Below are 17,289 nucleotides of genomic sequence, written 5' to 3' on the forward strand. Positions count from 1 at the left end.
GGTCTCGCTGGCTGGGTGGGACTGATGGTAAGCAGCAGTACCGGTAGGATATAGAGGCTGGTAGAATATCATAGAGGGAAGCACAATAGATCAAACTGGTCGCGGTGCAGGGGGAAACCCACACTCTCTAACTAACTAACTACCGCCAAGCAAGTGGCCGAACTCGCTTGCTCGGCGGGACTGATGGTACGCACCATTATCGGTAGGGTATAGAGACTGGTAGAATATCATAGAGGGAAGCACAATGGACCAATACCGGTCTAAGTGCATGGGGAAACCCACCCTCTCCAGTAGCTAACTAACTAACTACTATAGGATTCTGACGATGGTGTGTAACACACAGAGATATTGGGTTTTCGGACTTCATCCATCGTCCTGGTTTTTAAGATAACTAAAAAAAAAAACACGACGTTTCGGAAACTGGATGTTTCCGTCCTCAGGTGAGGTAAAACACCTATTCTGTTCGGCCCCTTAGAAAGAGATAGCCTCAACCACTGGACAACTAAGTCATAAAACACAAGGGTTATAAATACCTGAGACCAGGCCAAGTCAGATGGCTTTGACCTGCTTTGATCACTTGGTCAATCACGTGGTTGTGTGGGCAATTGGAGGAGCCGTGAAAAATTCTATCGCTGTGTTCTGTGGTGTGGAGCGTGGAACTTGTGGTGGGGGTGACGCCGTGTTTTGTGCACGTGGTTCGCGTGGTAATTGTACTGTACAATGGAGAGAACGGAATGTAAGTGTAGTAATGAGTAAGGTGTCTGACAGTTTCTGAACCAAGTGTGAAGTGGAAGCATTTGTTTTATTTGTTTATAAATTACGAATTAGGTTAGACACCGAGGTCATATTGAAGGCAGTATGCGAATATTTTCGTGAGGGAAATGTTAATTGCTATAAAGTAGCAGTCTCTCATACCCTGTGCAGTTCACATTTCGATATCCCGATGATTTGTTTTAATATTGGACAAGACACTGCTTTCCACTCCATGTCTGGTTAGTTATTCAGTTAACATATGGATGCTGTTATCAATTGCTAGGTTAATACGTGCTGTAGGATGAGAACCGGTAGGAGGCAGTTGTCTTCTGTTTTGGTGTACTTTCCATGCATCCTTCCGTAGCCATGGAGGAACCCCATGAAATAGTTTGCTTAGAGCAGCTGGTTAACAGGAAGGATTGTAAGATGCAGCCAACGTCGGTAACCTGTGAAAAATTAAATATTGGTCAGTGTTTTCCGTAAATTTTCCTGGTGAAGAATCCCCCCCCCCCATTCCCATTATACATTTAAGTTTCAAAAGTACGAAGACAACTTGCAAAAAAATCCAGAATTGATCACTCCACTTTGCAGGAAGCAAAGACATTGCAACCTTAACACAAGCAAGGGTTCATGGTTTCTTGTGAATCAGAAGACGCTTGCATGTAATAGGAGAGAACCTCTTTCCACCCCATACTTTACTGAATTCATGTATAGGTTAATGGACTGTGAAGTATAGGACTGATATTGCACCTTCATGAGAAATCTTGCACATGTGTACCCAGCCCAAGACAGTGATTCAGTTTTCACTCCATAGTCTCCATAATCAGTTCCCTAGTACACCATAACTTATTGAGGCCTTGTTGCATGGGATGTGGCAAAACTTGGGACCAAAGGCTGTTGGTATCAGCATAAGTACAGTATGTTCCCTTTTAATGGTAACCAAATCTAGTCTACTCTACATTAATCTTACATAAACAAAACAGCTTTCATGTACGATATACCTACCAGAATGTAGGGCAGTTGCTGATGTAAAGGAGATGACAGGTGTGAGTATGTACACAAAAAAAAAAACAGTACGATACTTCAGAGGTTGGCAGTGCTCGAAACACATCTCTGCATGGCTGTCGAATGTGGATGTGGTGCCATTTTCTCACCAGCAGTTTGTGCAAACAGAAATACAGTATGTTATCTGTGCAAATCCTAATTAAAGGTAGTCTAACCTACACTGACCTTAGGAAGGCAAGGTAGTATTTATTACCTATGTGTCCACTAGTCTGTAAGACAATCCTATAAATCATGGTGATAATGTTCTTTTAATAGTGCCTTACATCTGCAGCTGTGTAGTTGTACTCTGTGGTGTCATTATCCTACCTTAACTCATTGCATAGAAGGTATGTCTAATGCATTGCATACTACTTGCATAAAGAGTAATTCTATCTCCCAAACCATTTGGTCCTCAAAGATTCAGTGTCAGAGGCTTATATGCTTTGTTCCACATGTGTTTTCATGTTAACATATTTGGGTAGAAGTGTACATATTGTGAAGTTTCCTGTTCTGGCACATTGAATATTTCCTTCTGATTTAAGCATATCAGGCCCAGATTTTCATCTTACTAGCTTATTTTAATGGTGTGTGTGTGTTACCTGGTGCAGAGGCTCTGTAAAATGGATAGAATTTTGTGCTTGAGCTGTGTAATTTACTCATGGAGCTGAGCCCTTCTTGAGAAGCCACCAATTGTCCAGCTACTCAAAAACTTCCCAGCATTCTATGGAACATGAAGGTTCATTACCATGGTCACAAGAGCCCTCCACTGGTCCCTATCCTGAACCAGATCAATCCAATCCATAACATCCCATCGCATCCTATCTCTCTAAGATCCATTTTAATATTGTCTACCAACTTATGTTTTGGCCTTCCTAGTGGTCTCTTTCCTTCTGGCTTTCCTGCCAATATCCCATATGCATTCTGTTTCTCCATTCATGCTGCATGCCCTGCCCTGTCCAACTCATCCTCCATGACTGATCATTTTGATTATAATTGGCAAAGAGTACAAGTTATGAAGCTCCTCATTATGCAGCTTTCTCAAACATCCTGTCACTTCATCTCTCTTCAGTCCAAATATTTTCCTCAACACCCTGTTCTCAAACACCCTCAGTCTAAGTTCCTCCGTTAATGTCAGAGACCAAGTTTCACATCCATACAGAACCATGGACAAAATTGTAGTATTGTATATTCTGATTTTTATGTTTTTGAACAGAAGACGAGAAGACAAAAAGTTATGGACTGATTACCCAAATTTCAGTCTCTTCTTAATTTCCTCCTGAATGAGATTTTGGTTCGTTATAGCCCCAAATATCTGAACTGTGCCACATTTTCGAAACATCTGTTATCAGGTTTTTATTTCGTGATTTTGCCCTGCATTCTGGTGACGAGACAGCAACATCTATTTAGTTTTCTCTGTGTTTACTTCTAGACCAATCGCCTTACTAGGGTCAGTTAAAGTTTGTGTTTTTATGGTTTCTTTGTTATCACCCAGTAGACTCACATCATCAGCATAGACCAACAGCTGATGTGTCCCATTTAAATTCAGTCCCAGCTGGTTTTCCTGGACCTTCCTAGTGGCATAATCTAAAGCAGAGTTGAAAAGGAATGGCAATAAAGCATCTCCTTGTTTTAGACCATTCTGGATAGGTAAAATTATCAGACGTTTATGTATACAGACTTTGCCATACATTTTGTTTAAACACATTTTAATCAGCCTGACTAGTTTCATTGGATCTGCAGCCCCGAACGCTGACCACTAGACCACAGAGGCGGTCATTTATTCCCCTATACAGGTCTCTTAATGTTCTTGTTCTTATTGTTCTTTGCAGGCTCATTAATTTTGTCTTTCAGATATTCCCTTATTTTATTCCTGAAATGCCTGCGGTTTTCACATCTTACGTAGGTCATTTTAGAAATAATGCACACAATTTTTTGTTTATGTCCATGTTTATTTTTTATAATATCTCTCTGCAGTCCTTCAGTATAGCCCCTCTACTTCTCAGTGACTGAGTTCCAACCTGTGGGAAGCTTTACTATTCCATCCAGGACACCATCTTTGTTTAGCTGTTGAATGGCTTGGGTAACTGCAGCAGAAAGCTCTTCCAGAGAGGGAGAATGACGGCCTCGCATAGGTTTTTTAACTTTGGGAATAAGTCAAAGTCTGGTGGACTCATGTCTGGGCTGTATGGAGTGAGGCAACACCTCCCAACCCTATTGGCGCAGCTTTTCTGTTGCGACGCGGGCGAGAGTTGTCATGGAGAATGATCGGCCCACCCTTGAGCAATTGAGGTCGGGTTTTGTGCATTTTTCTGCACAGATTTTGCATAAAGTCACGATAATAAACTGCTGTGACACTTTTCCCACACAGAACTCTGTCGCGATGATTCCTTGGTGATCATAAGCAAAGATCATCATTTGCTTGACCTTTGATTGAGATTGTCGAAATTATTTTGGTCGTGGGGAAGATGGACCTCTCCACTCGGACTGTGATTTCAGCTCTGGTTCAAAGTCCAACCCACGTTTCATCAATAGTGACAGCGACAAGTCGATACAAGAATGCTTGACCTTCAACGTCGAATCTTTGTTTCAGCAAGGTTGCAGTGTCAAGGCGTTTCTGCTTCTATTCAGCAGTCAAGCAGTAAGGGACCCATCGTGCAGAAATCTTTCTTTTCTTTAAATCATTTGTCAGAATTCAGAATATTGACATTGGTGGAATTCCCATGGTTTCAGAAAGTTCCTCACATGTCGCACGATGCTCTTCTTCAAGAGTATCTGACACAAGTTTCACACTTCGTTCATCTGTTGATGTTTTCGGCCTTCCTGGCCTTGAATCATCATTTATGCTCACACGACCGCCACGAGAACGACTAGCCCAGTGAGAAACTGTGCTACGGTCCACTGTTAACTCTCCACAAACTTCACTTAAAGCACTGTGGATTTCTGTTGGGTTTTTACACATAAAGTTTCAATCTTATTTTACGACCTTTGGTCTTCAACAGTCACAATACCCGAGAACCGTGCTGGCTCCATTTCTGACTCACGTCATTCAAGAACAGAGTACATTATAAATGAAACAAAATAACGCGCTTCTTTCTCAAGCCCTGAATTGTAACTGACGTGAGGCTCACTGTTGTTGCATCAGTGTTGCCAACCTGTGCATTATTTATGAAATGACCAACATATATAGATCAGATTATCCCCATTTATTCTGCTTGGATCCTGTAACCACAGCAGTTTGGCATGTTTCCTTTGCTCTAATAATTTTGAGCATCCATCAACAAACTATGGCTTATGCTTCTTTAATTCACAATAACATAAGCTCTCTTTGGCAGCTATTTTGATATTCTCTCCAATAGTTTTCCGAGCTCTATTAATATCCACCTGAGTGTCTAAGTTTTGCAAAGCTGCGAACCTGTTTGAGATTTCAACACAGTACTGCTCTTTACCCTCTACCTTGTTTAATTTCTTGAGGTTGAACTTCTCCATATGAACTCTGTGCATTGTTTGTTTACTCACTGCCAGTCTCTCCCTAACTTTTGCCACCAGCTGGTAGTGGTATTACAATCTGCTGTCTGAATGATTAGACATCAATTATACTTGAATACCATCTTCTGTCTATCAAAATATGAAGAGTTTGGTTGTGTTTTCCCATCAGGAGATGTGCAAATAATTTTATGAATGTTATGATGTGGGAACATTGTACTTTCAACAATAAGATTTTTGGATGTGGCAAAATTTACTGTTCTAACCCCATTATTATTAATAATACTGTGTAAACTCTCATTCCTAATTGTTGGTTTGAAAATGTCATCCATACCTACTTTGGCATTGAAAGCTGTGTAAGGCAGTATGAAATACAAAAATTGTAAATCACTTGCAGCAGTATCAAAATCATGAAACCTAACAACAGAAATTTCTGTAGAGAGGTACTATATGCAATCTGTTTACCTCCATTATCACTGAGGCATATTTTGCCTTTGCTGTTCACAGCTTTTTGGGCCCACAGTGAAGAAATTGAAACCTGTTTGGTGTCATTTCTAATCCAACAATTTCTTTAGATCAATTCATGAAATGTATTTGTTCAAGAGCTATAATGACAAGGTTTTGGATTAGTAAAAAATTAAACTAAAGTGAGGACTGGTTTGTGGAAGTACAATCATTAAATGAGGGTTGCATGTTAGACTGTACTAGAACTCATGTGTTGTGCTTGCATTAATGTCACATAAAAGTCATTATTGTCTGTATAAAGTCTCTCTGAGGATATGTCATACTTTGATTACGCAGCCTTCCATGTGTTGAATGACATTAGTGGTGTGACAGTTTTGGTTACCTACATGTATTGAAAATAAACTCTAGTGATTTTCTAGTGATAATGTAATGACCTGTGTCACTGTCTGGTGACACCCTCAAATATGTTTTAGACACAGTACAGCAGGCTATTTACAATGTAAGATGACAGATATCTGACAGTGCAGTTGTACTGGATGAGCTAAGCTTCTGATGTAGAGTTATGACACCACTTACTCTGTTTGCCTTTTATGCAGTTGTAGTTGGACACGAAGAAAAAATTAAGAAGAAGAAGAAGAAGAGACACCACAAGCTGCTGGGTGAAGTGCAGTGTGAGGGAGACTACCACCTTGAGTCATCAGAGCAGATACAGCCTCTGGACACATCACAGTGGCCACTTTTACTGAAGGTAGCTGATCCTCTGTTATTTGTAATGAACAGTTTTTATGATGCCACAGCTGTAACCTTAATTCTGTCATGTTTCAGAACTTTGACAAGTTGTGCTGCAGAACAAACCACTACACCCCTCTGCCGTTTGGTGCTTCACCACTTAAGAGGGACATACGTGAATATGTACGTTCTGGATACCTTAACCTTGACAAACCTGCTAATCCAAGTTCTCATGAAGTAGTTGCATGGGTTAAGAGGATATTGAAAGTGGAGAAAACTGGTCATTCTGGAACATTGGATCCAAAAACAACAGGTAAATAAATACCCCTAGTTCCTGCATGTAACTAGTGCAAGTCATTTGAGCATCTTGTAAGCAGAGTGGTACATGTACGTCTGTTCACTTTATGTATGTTCATTTGAGGTTTTACATGCTGTGGTATGAGGACTTGAAGCCAGAATTCTGGAGTGAGAAGAGACATCCATTGCTAGATTACAGCCTGGTAAACATGTGATATCAGTGTAAATGAGCATTTGTTGTTATGCAACTGTTGGTGATCATCTTATGACAGCAGCAACAGTTACGCACGCAACAGTGGAGTAACTGTTATAGGCAGCGATTTTTATGTGGTTCATGCCAAGGCTATAGGAGGAGGCCAGCTGGACAAGCGAGAAAGTCTGCAGGCAATCTTCAGTGCCAGTGATAGAGGGTGGTTGCCAGTGGTGGCCAGACGCAGCAAGAGGCACAGGCAGTTGTGGCCTGGAAGCCAAGAATATGAGGACACTGTGAGGCAAGACAGTCACCAGCCAGTAACGTGAGTGGATCTATTACCAGACAATGACTGGCGAAGACACAGCAGACTGAGGAGACTTAGTGTGTGCCATACTGAATTGTATATCGCTTGAATTATCAGTAGTGATATAATTACTTTAGCTATGGGTATTTAAGAGTCCAATGAATCCAGCTGCCAATCCATACTCCATGTATAGTCACTAATCTCATGAGAATACTTTCACTTTGATTGCTGGTAAAATGTATTCTTATTTTTTCAAATTTTAATTTATCATAGGGATCACAAAATTAGAATGGCGTTTCAGTTTACTCAGTTATATTTGAATCTTGATGAAATTCAGTTTTTTATATTTTAATTTTGAAGTTGGAGTCCCTTTAGAATTTCAGAAATTGAGGGACCACTGGACCAGTGGTCCAGTGACTGGGACTAGCTCTTTCTAATGGGCCCAACTAAATAGGTCTATCCTGCCCCATCCTCCTGAGGATGGAGACAAATCCAGTTTCTGAAATATTGTGGTTTTTTGTCTTATATATATATATACCAGACGGTGAATAGAGTACAAAGAAAGCATAATAGTTCTGTACAGCTTACACCATTGTAAGAATCCTTTCAAATCTATTTGACAAATTTTATGAATATTGGACAGAGATATCTTCTGATACACAACGGTGTGTAGGCAACTGAGTTTTCCAAGGGACATATTGCCTTTATCTTTAGGGTCAAAGAATAAACCAAGCAAGAAACCAGCATGAAGCATTTAGCAATCAGAGGAATTTGTGTTCCATGAGCTGGGTTTTATATAGGTAATGGGAAGAAACTAAGACAACTCATCAGCTCCTGCTGGCCCACTCACAGAATAAAGTGAAGCAAGAGGAGTGCAAGACAACTGTGTGGATCGCACTGGCTCTCTCACATAACAGGATGAACCAGTACACACACACAGCTATAGTTGTGCTGACAGAGGTTAGCTCTTTCTAATGGACCTGACAGAGTACATGTCTGTCATCCCCTCACATGAGGACAAACATACTCAGTTTCCAGAACACTGTGCTCCTCATAATACCAGGCAATAGACAAGTCCAAAGTTCCCATAATTCCTAGTGTTATACACAGTGGTCAGAACCCTTTAGAATTTAAATAAGGTCTAAAAGTTTGTGACAGTGGTATATTAATGCAGTTATTGACTTTCTATTCATTATCCATTGTCCTGTTTTCTATTTAAAATGACATTTTGGAGACTGGACTGTGTTAAATTATGCATGGTCATAGATGCACGGGCTTGTGAGTGGAATATTGTAATGTTTTTCTTAACTTGTTGTGTTTAGTTTGTATATCCTGTCCTGGTTTGGTTCTGGCATTTACAGATAGGGACTAGACTTTGGAATTTGTTTGCACTTGATAGTGATTGCATGCCATTTTGTGGTAAGACTGAGTTCAGTGATGAGAGGGGTTAATGTACAGGCTGCCTCATCGTATGTATTGAGAAAGCAACGCGGCTTGCCAAGTCCCAGCAGAATGCAGGAAAGGAATATGTGTGTGTCTTCAAACTGCACTCAGCAGTAGAGAGTGAGAAGAAGGTAAGGCAATCCTCATGGCATCTGTAGTTCTGTTACCAGTCCCAGGTTAATGTACTACTGTCTGAATGTGACAACTTTGTGCCATTGATAGTTCCATCCCACAAGATGGGTCAGCAGAAAACTGTTAAATATGGGAACCTAAACTTTGGGTTTCACTGTAGATTCATGTATTCCTTTCCACTTTTTGACTGGCAGAGATCCTGTTGATGTGGAATGGAAATTCAGAGGAACATGGATTTAAGAATTTTTTCTTTGCATGTTTAATGTTCAAGATTTTAGAAAATTAAACAGAGGAGTTCAGTCCTTTATTTGCAGCCTTCACCTGTTGATAGAGTGGGACACCAGCTAGTGATTGATGTATCTTGGATGAGGTAACCAAAACTATTTAATTTAATTGGAGGTTCCATCTGCATTTAAAAGGAATATTTTGATAAAGCCAGTTTACTTGTTGGATGTTACAGTAGCTAATGGTGTCTGCCAACATCCAAGCACATTTCACACTAAGGGCCCTTGTCCATGACAAGAATTTTCGCCGTCCGCCATTCTGATAGATTTACCCGGTTGGTAGTGATGCTTTGTTTCATATGAGAGTTTGTCCACGAGCCATCACGGCAAATCTACTGGTCCGGCTGCTGGATGCAGCACCGGATTCCCACTGTAGAGACGGCAGCTGGATGGTGCACCATGTTCTCAGTGGGACATGCATTAACATGTCTACATGTCCATGAGCCGGCGAGCTCGCCGTCAAGTCATCAGTTGGTCTTGAGCGTGCAAGTTTCATGTGTTTTGTGCCTGTAGTATTCTTTTCATTACAATGAGCGCAGAATTCAATATTGACTATGAATTATTAATTACGCTTGTCAAGGAAAGACCAGTACTGTGGGATAAGTCAAGTGAAGCGTACAAAGACAGGCGGCTAACTTTGCAAGCTTGGAAGGATGTATACTCACACCTTAAAGAAGATTTTGAAACACTGGGAAATAAGGAGAGAAATGATATAGGTACGTAATTTTCATCTTAATTTTTTGTGTGATAATTTTATTAATACACAGTACATACTTTCTATCTGTACTTACTGTCTGTTTTCAGTTATTTTATTAATATCATAAAAATGACTGCTATTGTCAAAACATTCTCCATGTGCAGATACGATATTATCTAGCAATGAACTTGTGATTTAAAAATTGCACATTGAACAAATAAACTGCTAACAATGATTTCCCAACAAAATATTCACTAATAATAAAGATTCTCACAAGAAGTTGTGAGACAGTGAATTTATGGCATTGGCAGTGCTGAGTTCGTAGATTATCTCCATTACTGCACATAATGCATTAATACATTAAGCGAACTTATTCTGCCATGGAATTTTTCCAGCTTTGGAAACAAAGTACTTAGCGAAATTATTTCTGATAGAGTTCGCTGACAAACCACCTCGTACTGCTTGTGAGCGAGGGAGTTCTCTTAGTTCCAAGTCCACATCTATAGTCGTATCGGCACACATAGTATTAAGTCCCTCTTCTTTATGGATGAAATTCTGAAGAACACAAGAAGCCTTTACTATGTCAGTCGCAAAATCTGTGGAGACATTCAAAGGCCGGTGAAAAATCCTCCACTTATTTATCATCATACCAAATGCACAGTCTACAAATCGTCTTGCTCTAGTTAAGCGATAGTTAAAAATTCGCTTAATGTGGTCAAGTTCTCGGCTACCATAGGGACGAATTAAATTATTATGCAATGCAAAAGCTTCGTCACCTACGAAAACATATGGCAGTTCCCCTTCAATATCTGACAGTGCCCTGGGAGGAGGTATGCTCAGTGTGTTTACTTGCAGCTTTTTCCATAACGACGTTCCTTTAAACACACTTGAGTCACAATCCTTTCCATAATCACTGGCATCCACAAAAATGAAATTATAATTTGCGTCCACTACTGCCATCAGGACTAACGAATAATAACATTTATAATTGAAAAACATTGAACCACTCTCTTCTGGTTTGATAATCCTGATGTGCTTGCAGTTTGGAAAATTTGCGGTAATTTGAAACTGACGTGCTATATCCATCCATTCACTGACTGGCGGAATTGGCATATATGTTCTATATAATAACAACCACATCTTCATGCAAACCTCATGTACGAGGGTAATTCCAAAAGTAAGGTCTCCTATATTTGAAAATATAAAATAAACATTTATTTTCAATTTTGGATACATCAGTTGAATCTTGAGCATGTACTCATTTCTCTACATAATCGCCATTTTGGTCGATGCATTTTTGTAGGCGCAGTGGCAGTTTTTGTATGCCCATGTCATACCAGTTCACCTCCATGCTGTTCAGGAAACTTCGAACCTCAGCTTTCACCTCATCGTCGTCGTCGAAGCGCTTTCCAGACAAATGTTCTTTCAACTTTGGAAAGAGATGATAGTCACTGGGCGCCAAGTCCGGACTATAGGGTGGATGGGTGATGATCCATCCAAACTGTTGCAGTTGCACGACGGTTTGTTGGGCAGCATGGGGGCAAGCGTTATCGTGGAGAATGCTTACGCCCTTGCTCAACATCCCTCTTCTCCGGTTCTGAATCGCCCGCCTGAGTTTTCTCAGTGTCTCACAATATCTCTCAGCGTTTATTGTGGTCCCAGTTTCCATAAAGTCAACCAACACCCCGTTTCGATCCCAAAACACAGTTGCCATGACTTTACCAGCAGGCTGTGTTTGCTTGAATTTTCGAGGCTTAGGCGAAGAGGAATGCCGCCACTGACGTGATTGTTTTTTTGTCTCAGGTGTGAAGTGGTACACCCAGGTTTCGTCACCTGTGACAATTGAATTCAAGAAGTTGTCCTTTTCGTCAGCATAGCGGCGAAAAAATTCACGGGAAGAGTCAACTCTCTGCCGTTTGTGGTCTTCCGTGAGCATTTGCGGGACCCATCTTGTGCACACCTTCCGATAATTCAACTTCTCTGTCAAAAGCCGATAAATGGTGGTTCGGGAAACCTCGGAAACCGAAATGCAGAGATCATCGAGTGTGATGCGCCTATCCTGACGCATGACTCGCTCAATCTTCGCGTCTGTCTCGTCAGAAATTGACGGTCTCCCAGTTCTTTTTTCGTCGTGTATTGCAGTACGACCAGATTCAAACTCCCTACACCACTTGCGGATGTTCTTTATGTCCATGCATGACTCGCCATACACTTCCACCAATTGACGATGAATTTCAATTGGTTTAGTCCCTTTTGCGTTCAAAAACCGAATAACTGCGCGAATCTCACACTTCGCGGTTTTAGTAATCTGGAGCTCCATTTCTAACGGCAACCGTGCCAAGACTGAGCGTCCTAGCTGTCCTAGCTATGTGCGTGCACGCTTGGAGGTATTGGAGGGAGTGGGGGGAGCAACGAATGCAACAGGGTTGCCAACAGCCGCACGAAAAATTACCCAGCGCTTTGGAGACCTTACTTTTGGAATCAGCTACGTACAATTCTACTAATTGTTTTTATTCCCAGTCTGAAACTGTAATGGAGATCTATGAATGTATTTCCTGTTGCTAAGTACGTGGAAAAAAAACATAGATTTAATTCTTTTTCGTTTCTTTTTCCAGGAAAACTGGTGATGAAAAAATGGGCAAACATCAGGGATAACTGGATGAAATGTCACAAGAAATTAAACGAGGAGGAGAAGAGTGGTTCTGGAGCAAAGAGGCGCAACTATGATTTCTGGCAAAAATAGCAACTCATCGACAAACTACTTCAAATATGCCTGATAACGTTAACCTTGCTGACAGGCAGGCTGAGAGGCAAGAGGACAAACGTAATCTTGAACATAGAGAAAAACCACCAAAAAACAAGAGCTACAAATGAATTGGACAGGAAAATGATGACTATCATCGACGCTTCAATTTAACAGGGCCAAAGCAGAATTATGTCTTCTTTTTAAAGGCATTGCACCAACTGTAGACAAATTTTATGATGAAGATATCGTCTACTTTCAATATCAAGTCATGAAACTGATTAAAAGTATTACGTCAAAACATCGAAAGAGTGGAATGCGTCCACAATCCTCTGAAGTTTCCGGGAACCAATGTCATACATCACGTGGATACCAAACTGTCGCAGGTCCATCATCATACCACCAGACATCATGGGCTAATCAACATCATGGCCATCCAATATATTCCCTTGCCAAACACTCACAAGCCTCAACTAGTACAAGTGCTGCATCTAGTGAACAGACGTATTTTGAATCTTATACTAGTCCTGCATCCGTCTTATCTAATGTTTCAGAGACTTTCGATTTTTCTAACGAAATCTAAAATGTGGAGTGTTTTGTCATCTTTGATAATGTGAGTGTATAAAAAGGATGAAAGACAACTATCAATTTTGGTGGCTACCTTAATAAGGAGGATACAATTAATTTAAGGTACTTTTCATTTGTGTTACTGGAAATTAGTAATTTATATCAATATTGGACATTTTCATTTGTTTTTGGGTCTATTGAATGAGAAGGGGCATTTGTGTCCTTGTTAAGGTAGATAAAAGTAATTCATTTTCCATTTCACTTCTTTTACCGAGAGCTTTTTTAAATTAAGGTGTTCATTTGTGTATAACAAATAAATATTTTCAAGCAAGTAAACAATTTGAACGTGTACTCACCTCAGTGTCACTGCTAGCATTTCAGGAGGAGAAATGCAGTTCCGCATATTGGTGTCGTCATGTTTCAAATGGATGCATAAAATTGTCAGTAACTTGTCAAATGTTTCTTTTGACATTCTAAAAAAATTAACATGCTTTGCGTTGTCATGTCGTAGTTTTTCAAACAGTGTACTAAAAGCACCAAATTTAAATCGGTCTTGCAACACAGGATGCACCCAATACCTTCTGCGTCGTCGCTGTTTCTTTTTGTAAAAATAATATAGTGCAATGAGGGTGCATACATCCGTATTATCCATTCTACTGCACCTGTGCACAGACTCACCTCGACTCGAGTGAAACATTTTCCGCGCGCCTGCCGTCTCTGTGGACAAGGCCACCCGGTTTTGTCTGCCGGCTGGGTGAATTACCGTTCTGGCAGGAATTCTTGTGGACAAGGGCCCTAACAGGACGGATTCTGCAGCATGTTTGATGTTCGCCTCTAATTCCTAGAATACCATTACAGAATTTGAACTTTAAAGCACTGGTTGTTCCTGTAGTCTTTCTGTCAACTTTTCCCACATATTCATATTCAGTGGACATAGTGGCCATAGTCCTGTGCTGATTATTTACTCATTGAAAGCAGCTCATGGAGTCAACATTGAATGTTCTGTCATGTCTGTTGGTTTACTGGCCTGCTCAGAATTCTCATAACTAATTCTCTGTGGCTGGTCAATACTCTTAATTGCTATTATTGGTTACTGTAGGTGTAAACATGCTTACAGTGTACAATTGGTCACAAGAACAAACATGCAGTGATTCAGGTAGTCTTTGTTAAGGCATGACTCATAATGTGTGATTTTTGTCTGGTGGTATGTACGTGGATTTTGGAGAATGCAATTTTGGGCAGCTGTTATAGTATCAAGTAAGTAATGTGACTTTACTGCACATATTTATGTACCTTAACTAGGAGTTTCACTTAAGTGCTTTTGCCGAAAGAACTCACCAATAGGAGGGGAATATTTTGAGGACTACAGCAAAATTTGAATCTCTGGCCTGCATTTTACAGTCACATTATGCAGTAATATCTGTAACTGTTATCTTTAGTCAGTTAAAGGGATGAGAATGATTCTGAATTGACTTTTTTTCATGTTTTATTTGAATGGACATATGAAATCACAAAAAGATATATGCTGATAGCACAAGGAATCCACATATACAGAGTCTCATTCTGTGATGCAAAAGTGTGTGGCCTGTGTGCAAGGAGGATAATGGGTCCATTGTTTTATGAAGATAAAATGAATTATGAGAGATATGTAATGCAGATACTGCTAGTAGACCAGTAACTTTCATTCAGCCATGTAGCTCCAGTCACATATTGCCACAGCTAGCCTAGTAAGAAAGGCTGCAACCCACATGCACATAGCAGAAGAGCATAGTTGCCAGATATCCTTCCTGTATATATTAAAATATATTCCAGGTAGGAAGAAAGTTAAGCATTCCAGTGAGGTTGCAAATGTGGAGGGGATGCTGGAGTCATTGTTGGAGGTAGTATCTTTAATCCTTCTGCTGTTTGGGTACAAATATGATGCCTATGGGGCTATAGAGTTTACCCAACTGCATGGTGCAGAATATTTTGTTTCCAGTTTGTAGGTAGTCAGCTGACCAAGAAACTCCCTGTTGTACAGTCCAAAGGTTCATCACTGTCATCATAAAATCCCATCCAATGAATCTTGTTTTGAGCCAGTTTCAAGTAGTTCATATCCTTACGAACTCTTCTTTCTTTTTCTATTCCTGTTGCTCCCACTTGGAGCATAGGGCATCTGTGATACACTCTGTTTCACTTCACTTTCTTACTGTGAAGACAGTACTGATACTGTCTTACTGATATAAGACACACCTTGGACAGGGGATCAGCCCATCAGAAGGTTGGTACCTAACTCAAATATAATAAATATAGACAGACATCCATGCATATTTTTGTATGCATGTTTGCATTGAAAAATTGCAGAAAAGCAGTGGAGCCACTGAATGGATTTTCATGACATTTTGGGAGTGTTACTAAAATTTGTTGAAATATTCTGTTTCTGGTAAAAAAAAATGGGGAACACTTCACAGGAGAACCTATATGCATTTCTGTACACATTTTGAATGTAGCTCGCAAAATACTTGCAGGAGTGAAAACATGTTTTGAACAGTAGTCATAGAGGAAAAATGGAGCATTTTATGCACCACAGTTTTCTGTTCTTGTGCTTTTCAAGATAATTAAAGAAAAGGAAGTAAATGCATTGGAACTGTTATATGTTGCATAAATTTCCTAACTTGTTTGTCCACATACAATCTTACCTGCTTCAGTGAGTTGAGTGTATATTGTTAAGCTGTTATTTACTTCATTTTTGTAAGATTTGAGTTTTCCACGGTGGTGACTATGAAGGAAGCAGTCTTCTGGGATGTGGCGCCATGTAGATATGGTGTTAACCGACGTTTTAGAGGAACGTATCGCCTCCATCTTCACGGTAGAAGGAAAAATAAAATCCGCAAGCAAAGAAACAGTGAGAGCAGGTGCAAGCAGACTAATGTCGGAAATAAACTCAGCTATATGAGAGTAGGAAAGGAAGAGACAGGTATACATGGGAAATCAGTGGAGAGGGAGAGGGGAAGGGTCTGGGGAGCAGGAGCAACGTTAGAGCAGATATAGGATATTGTGTCGGTGGAGAAAGGCAAGGTTAATGGGAGGGCATTAACCCTTAAGCTGGGGGGTTGCTATGTGAGACGGTCATGGACTGCGTGGCCTCGTGGATCTGGCGTCAAGTCTTCATTTGTCTACATTTCTCTGGCATGTGGAATGTTACGTCCATAACGGTGAAGTGGCTAAGTTGTAGAATGTTGTTTTCATAGCAGGAGAAGCACCGACATGTTTAAAATTCATTCATTCATTCATTTTCTTTATTTTCCATATATCCATACAGGTAACAAACCTAGGATGTGGAAATAGTCCCTTGAAAATAGATATATCAGATACATATACAAAATTACATGAGTCACATAATTAAAACCACTTACATTAATCGATTAACATAAATAATGATATAAAGTAAAAAAAAATATTTTAATTAATAAACATAATTTAAAAATAACTTACTATAAAACTTAAATTAATACAGTTTTATTTAAATTACCTATATTAACTGAATTAATAACACTACAGATTTACTCACTTATGACCAATTATATTGTAACATGTTGCGCGACTGAGAACCCCCCTCCTCTCCACGGTAACGTAGCGCTCCCCGCCACTCCCCTCCGCGGTGACGTCACGCGGTGACGTAACGCGCAACGCTAACGTAACCGTAATCAACGTCCTACTGTGACGTGGCACTCATTACGCCACAGGCAAGCACTGCAGCTATATAAGTGGATGCACAGTGCGTATCGATCAGTTCGAGTTCGAGTTCGAGTTCTAGTGTGGCTACCACTGAGTTGTACTGTAACAGTCGCCGAGTCGAGACGTAGAGTCAGCCAGTCAGTTGTATTCTGGCATTGGGAGTGGACTAATTGTGATACTGCAGATAGCAGTAATCGTCAGATTGTAATATTGAGTGATTGTGAGAGCGGATGTGAAATAAAGTTCGCTACATCGAATACATCGAGAATTTATTTGTCGCGATATACCCCGCGATACGCGACAATATTGACAATATTCATTCATGGAATAAAAAGAACCTCTTCAATGCAAATTTAAAACTTCTCACATCAGTAGCCAACATTTTTATTGTTTGAGGAAGATGATTAAAAACTTTGATACCTGATATGTATGCACCTT

General features: G+C 40.2%; 1 protein-coding gene across 2 annotated transcripts in view; it reads left to right on the forward strand.

Annotated features, from left to right (window-relative positions):
• The first annotated feature begins 629 nt into the window (after positions 1-629).
• The window catches only part of LOC111866645 (H/ACA ribonucleoprotein complex subunit 4), an 83,274-nt gene continuing 66,614 nt past the window's right edge, over positions 630-17,289 (forward strand). The window contains exons 1-4 of one of the 2 annotated variants that reach the window (XM_023855789.2): positions 630-736; positions 6,342-6,493; positions 6,571-6,787; positions 8,727-8,842. In XM_023855789.2, the coding sequence (XP_023711557.1) occupies positions 721-736; positions 6,342-6,493; positions 6,571-6,787; positions 8,727-8,842 (501 nt within the window). In that variant the 5' untranslated portion in view covers positions 630-720. The remainder of the gene's footprint in view (positions 737-6,341; positions 6,494-6,570; positions 6,788-8,726; positions 8,843-17,289) is intronic. The other variant, XM_023855791.2, reaches the window with a different exon arrangement.

The sequence above is a fragment of the Cryptotermes secundus genome, unplaced genomic scaffold (genome assembly GCF_002891405.2).
Source record: "Cryptotermes secundus unplaced genomic scaffold, Csec_1.0 scaffold1755, whole genome shotgun sequence".
Taxonomy (NCBI): Eukaryota; Metazoa; Arthropoda; class Insecta; order Blattodea; family Kalotermitidae; genus Cryptotermes; species Cryptotermes secundus.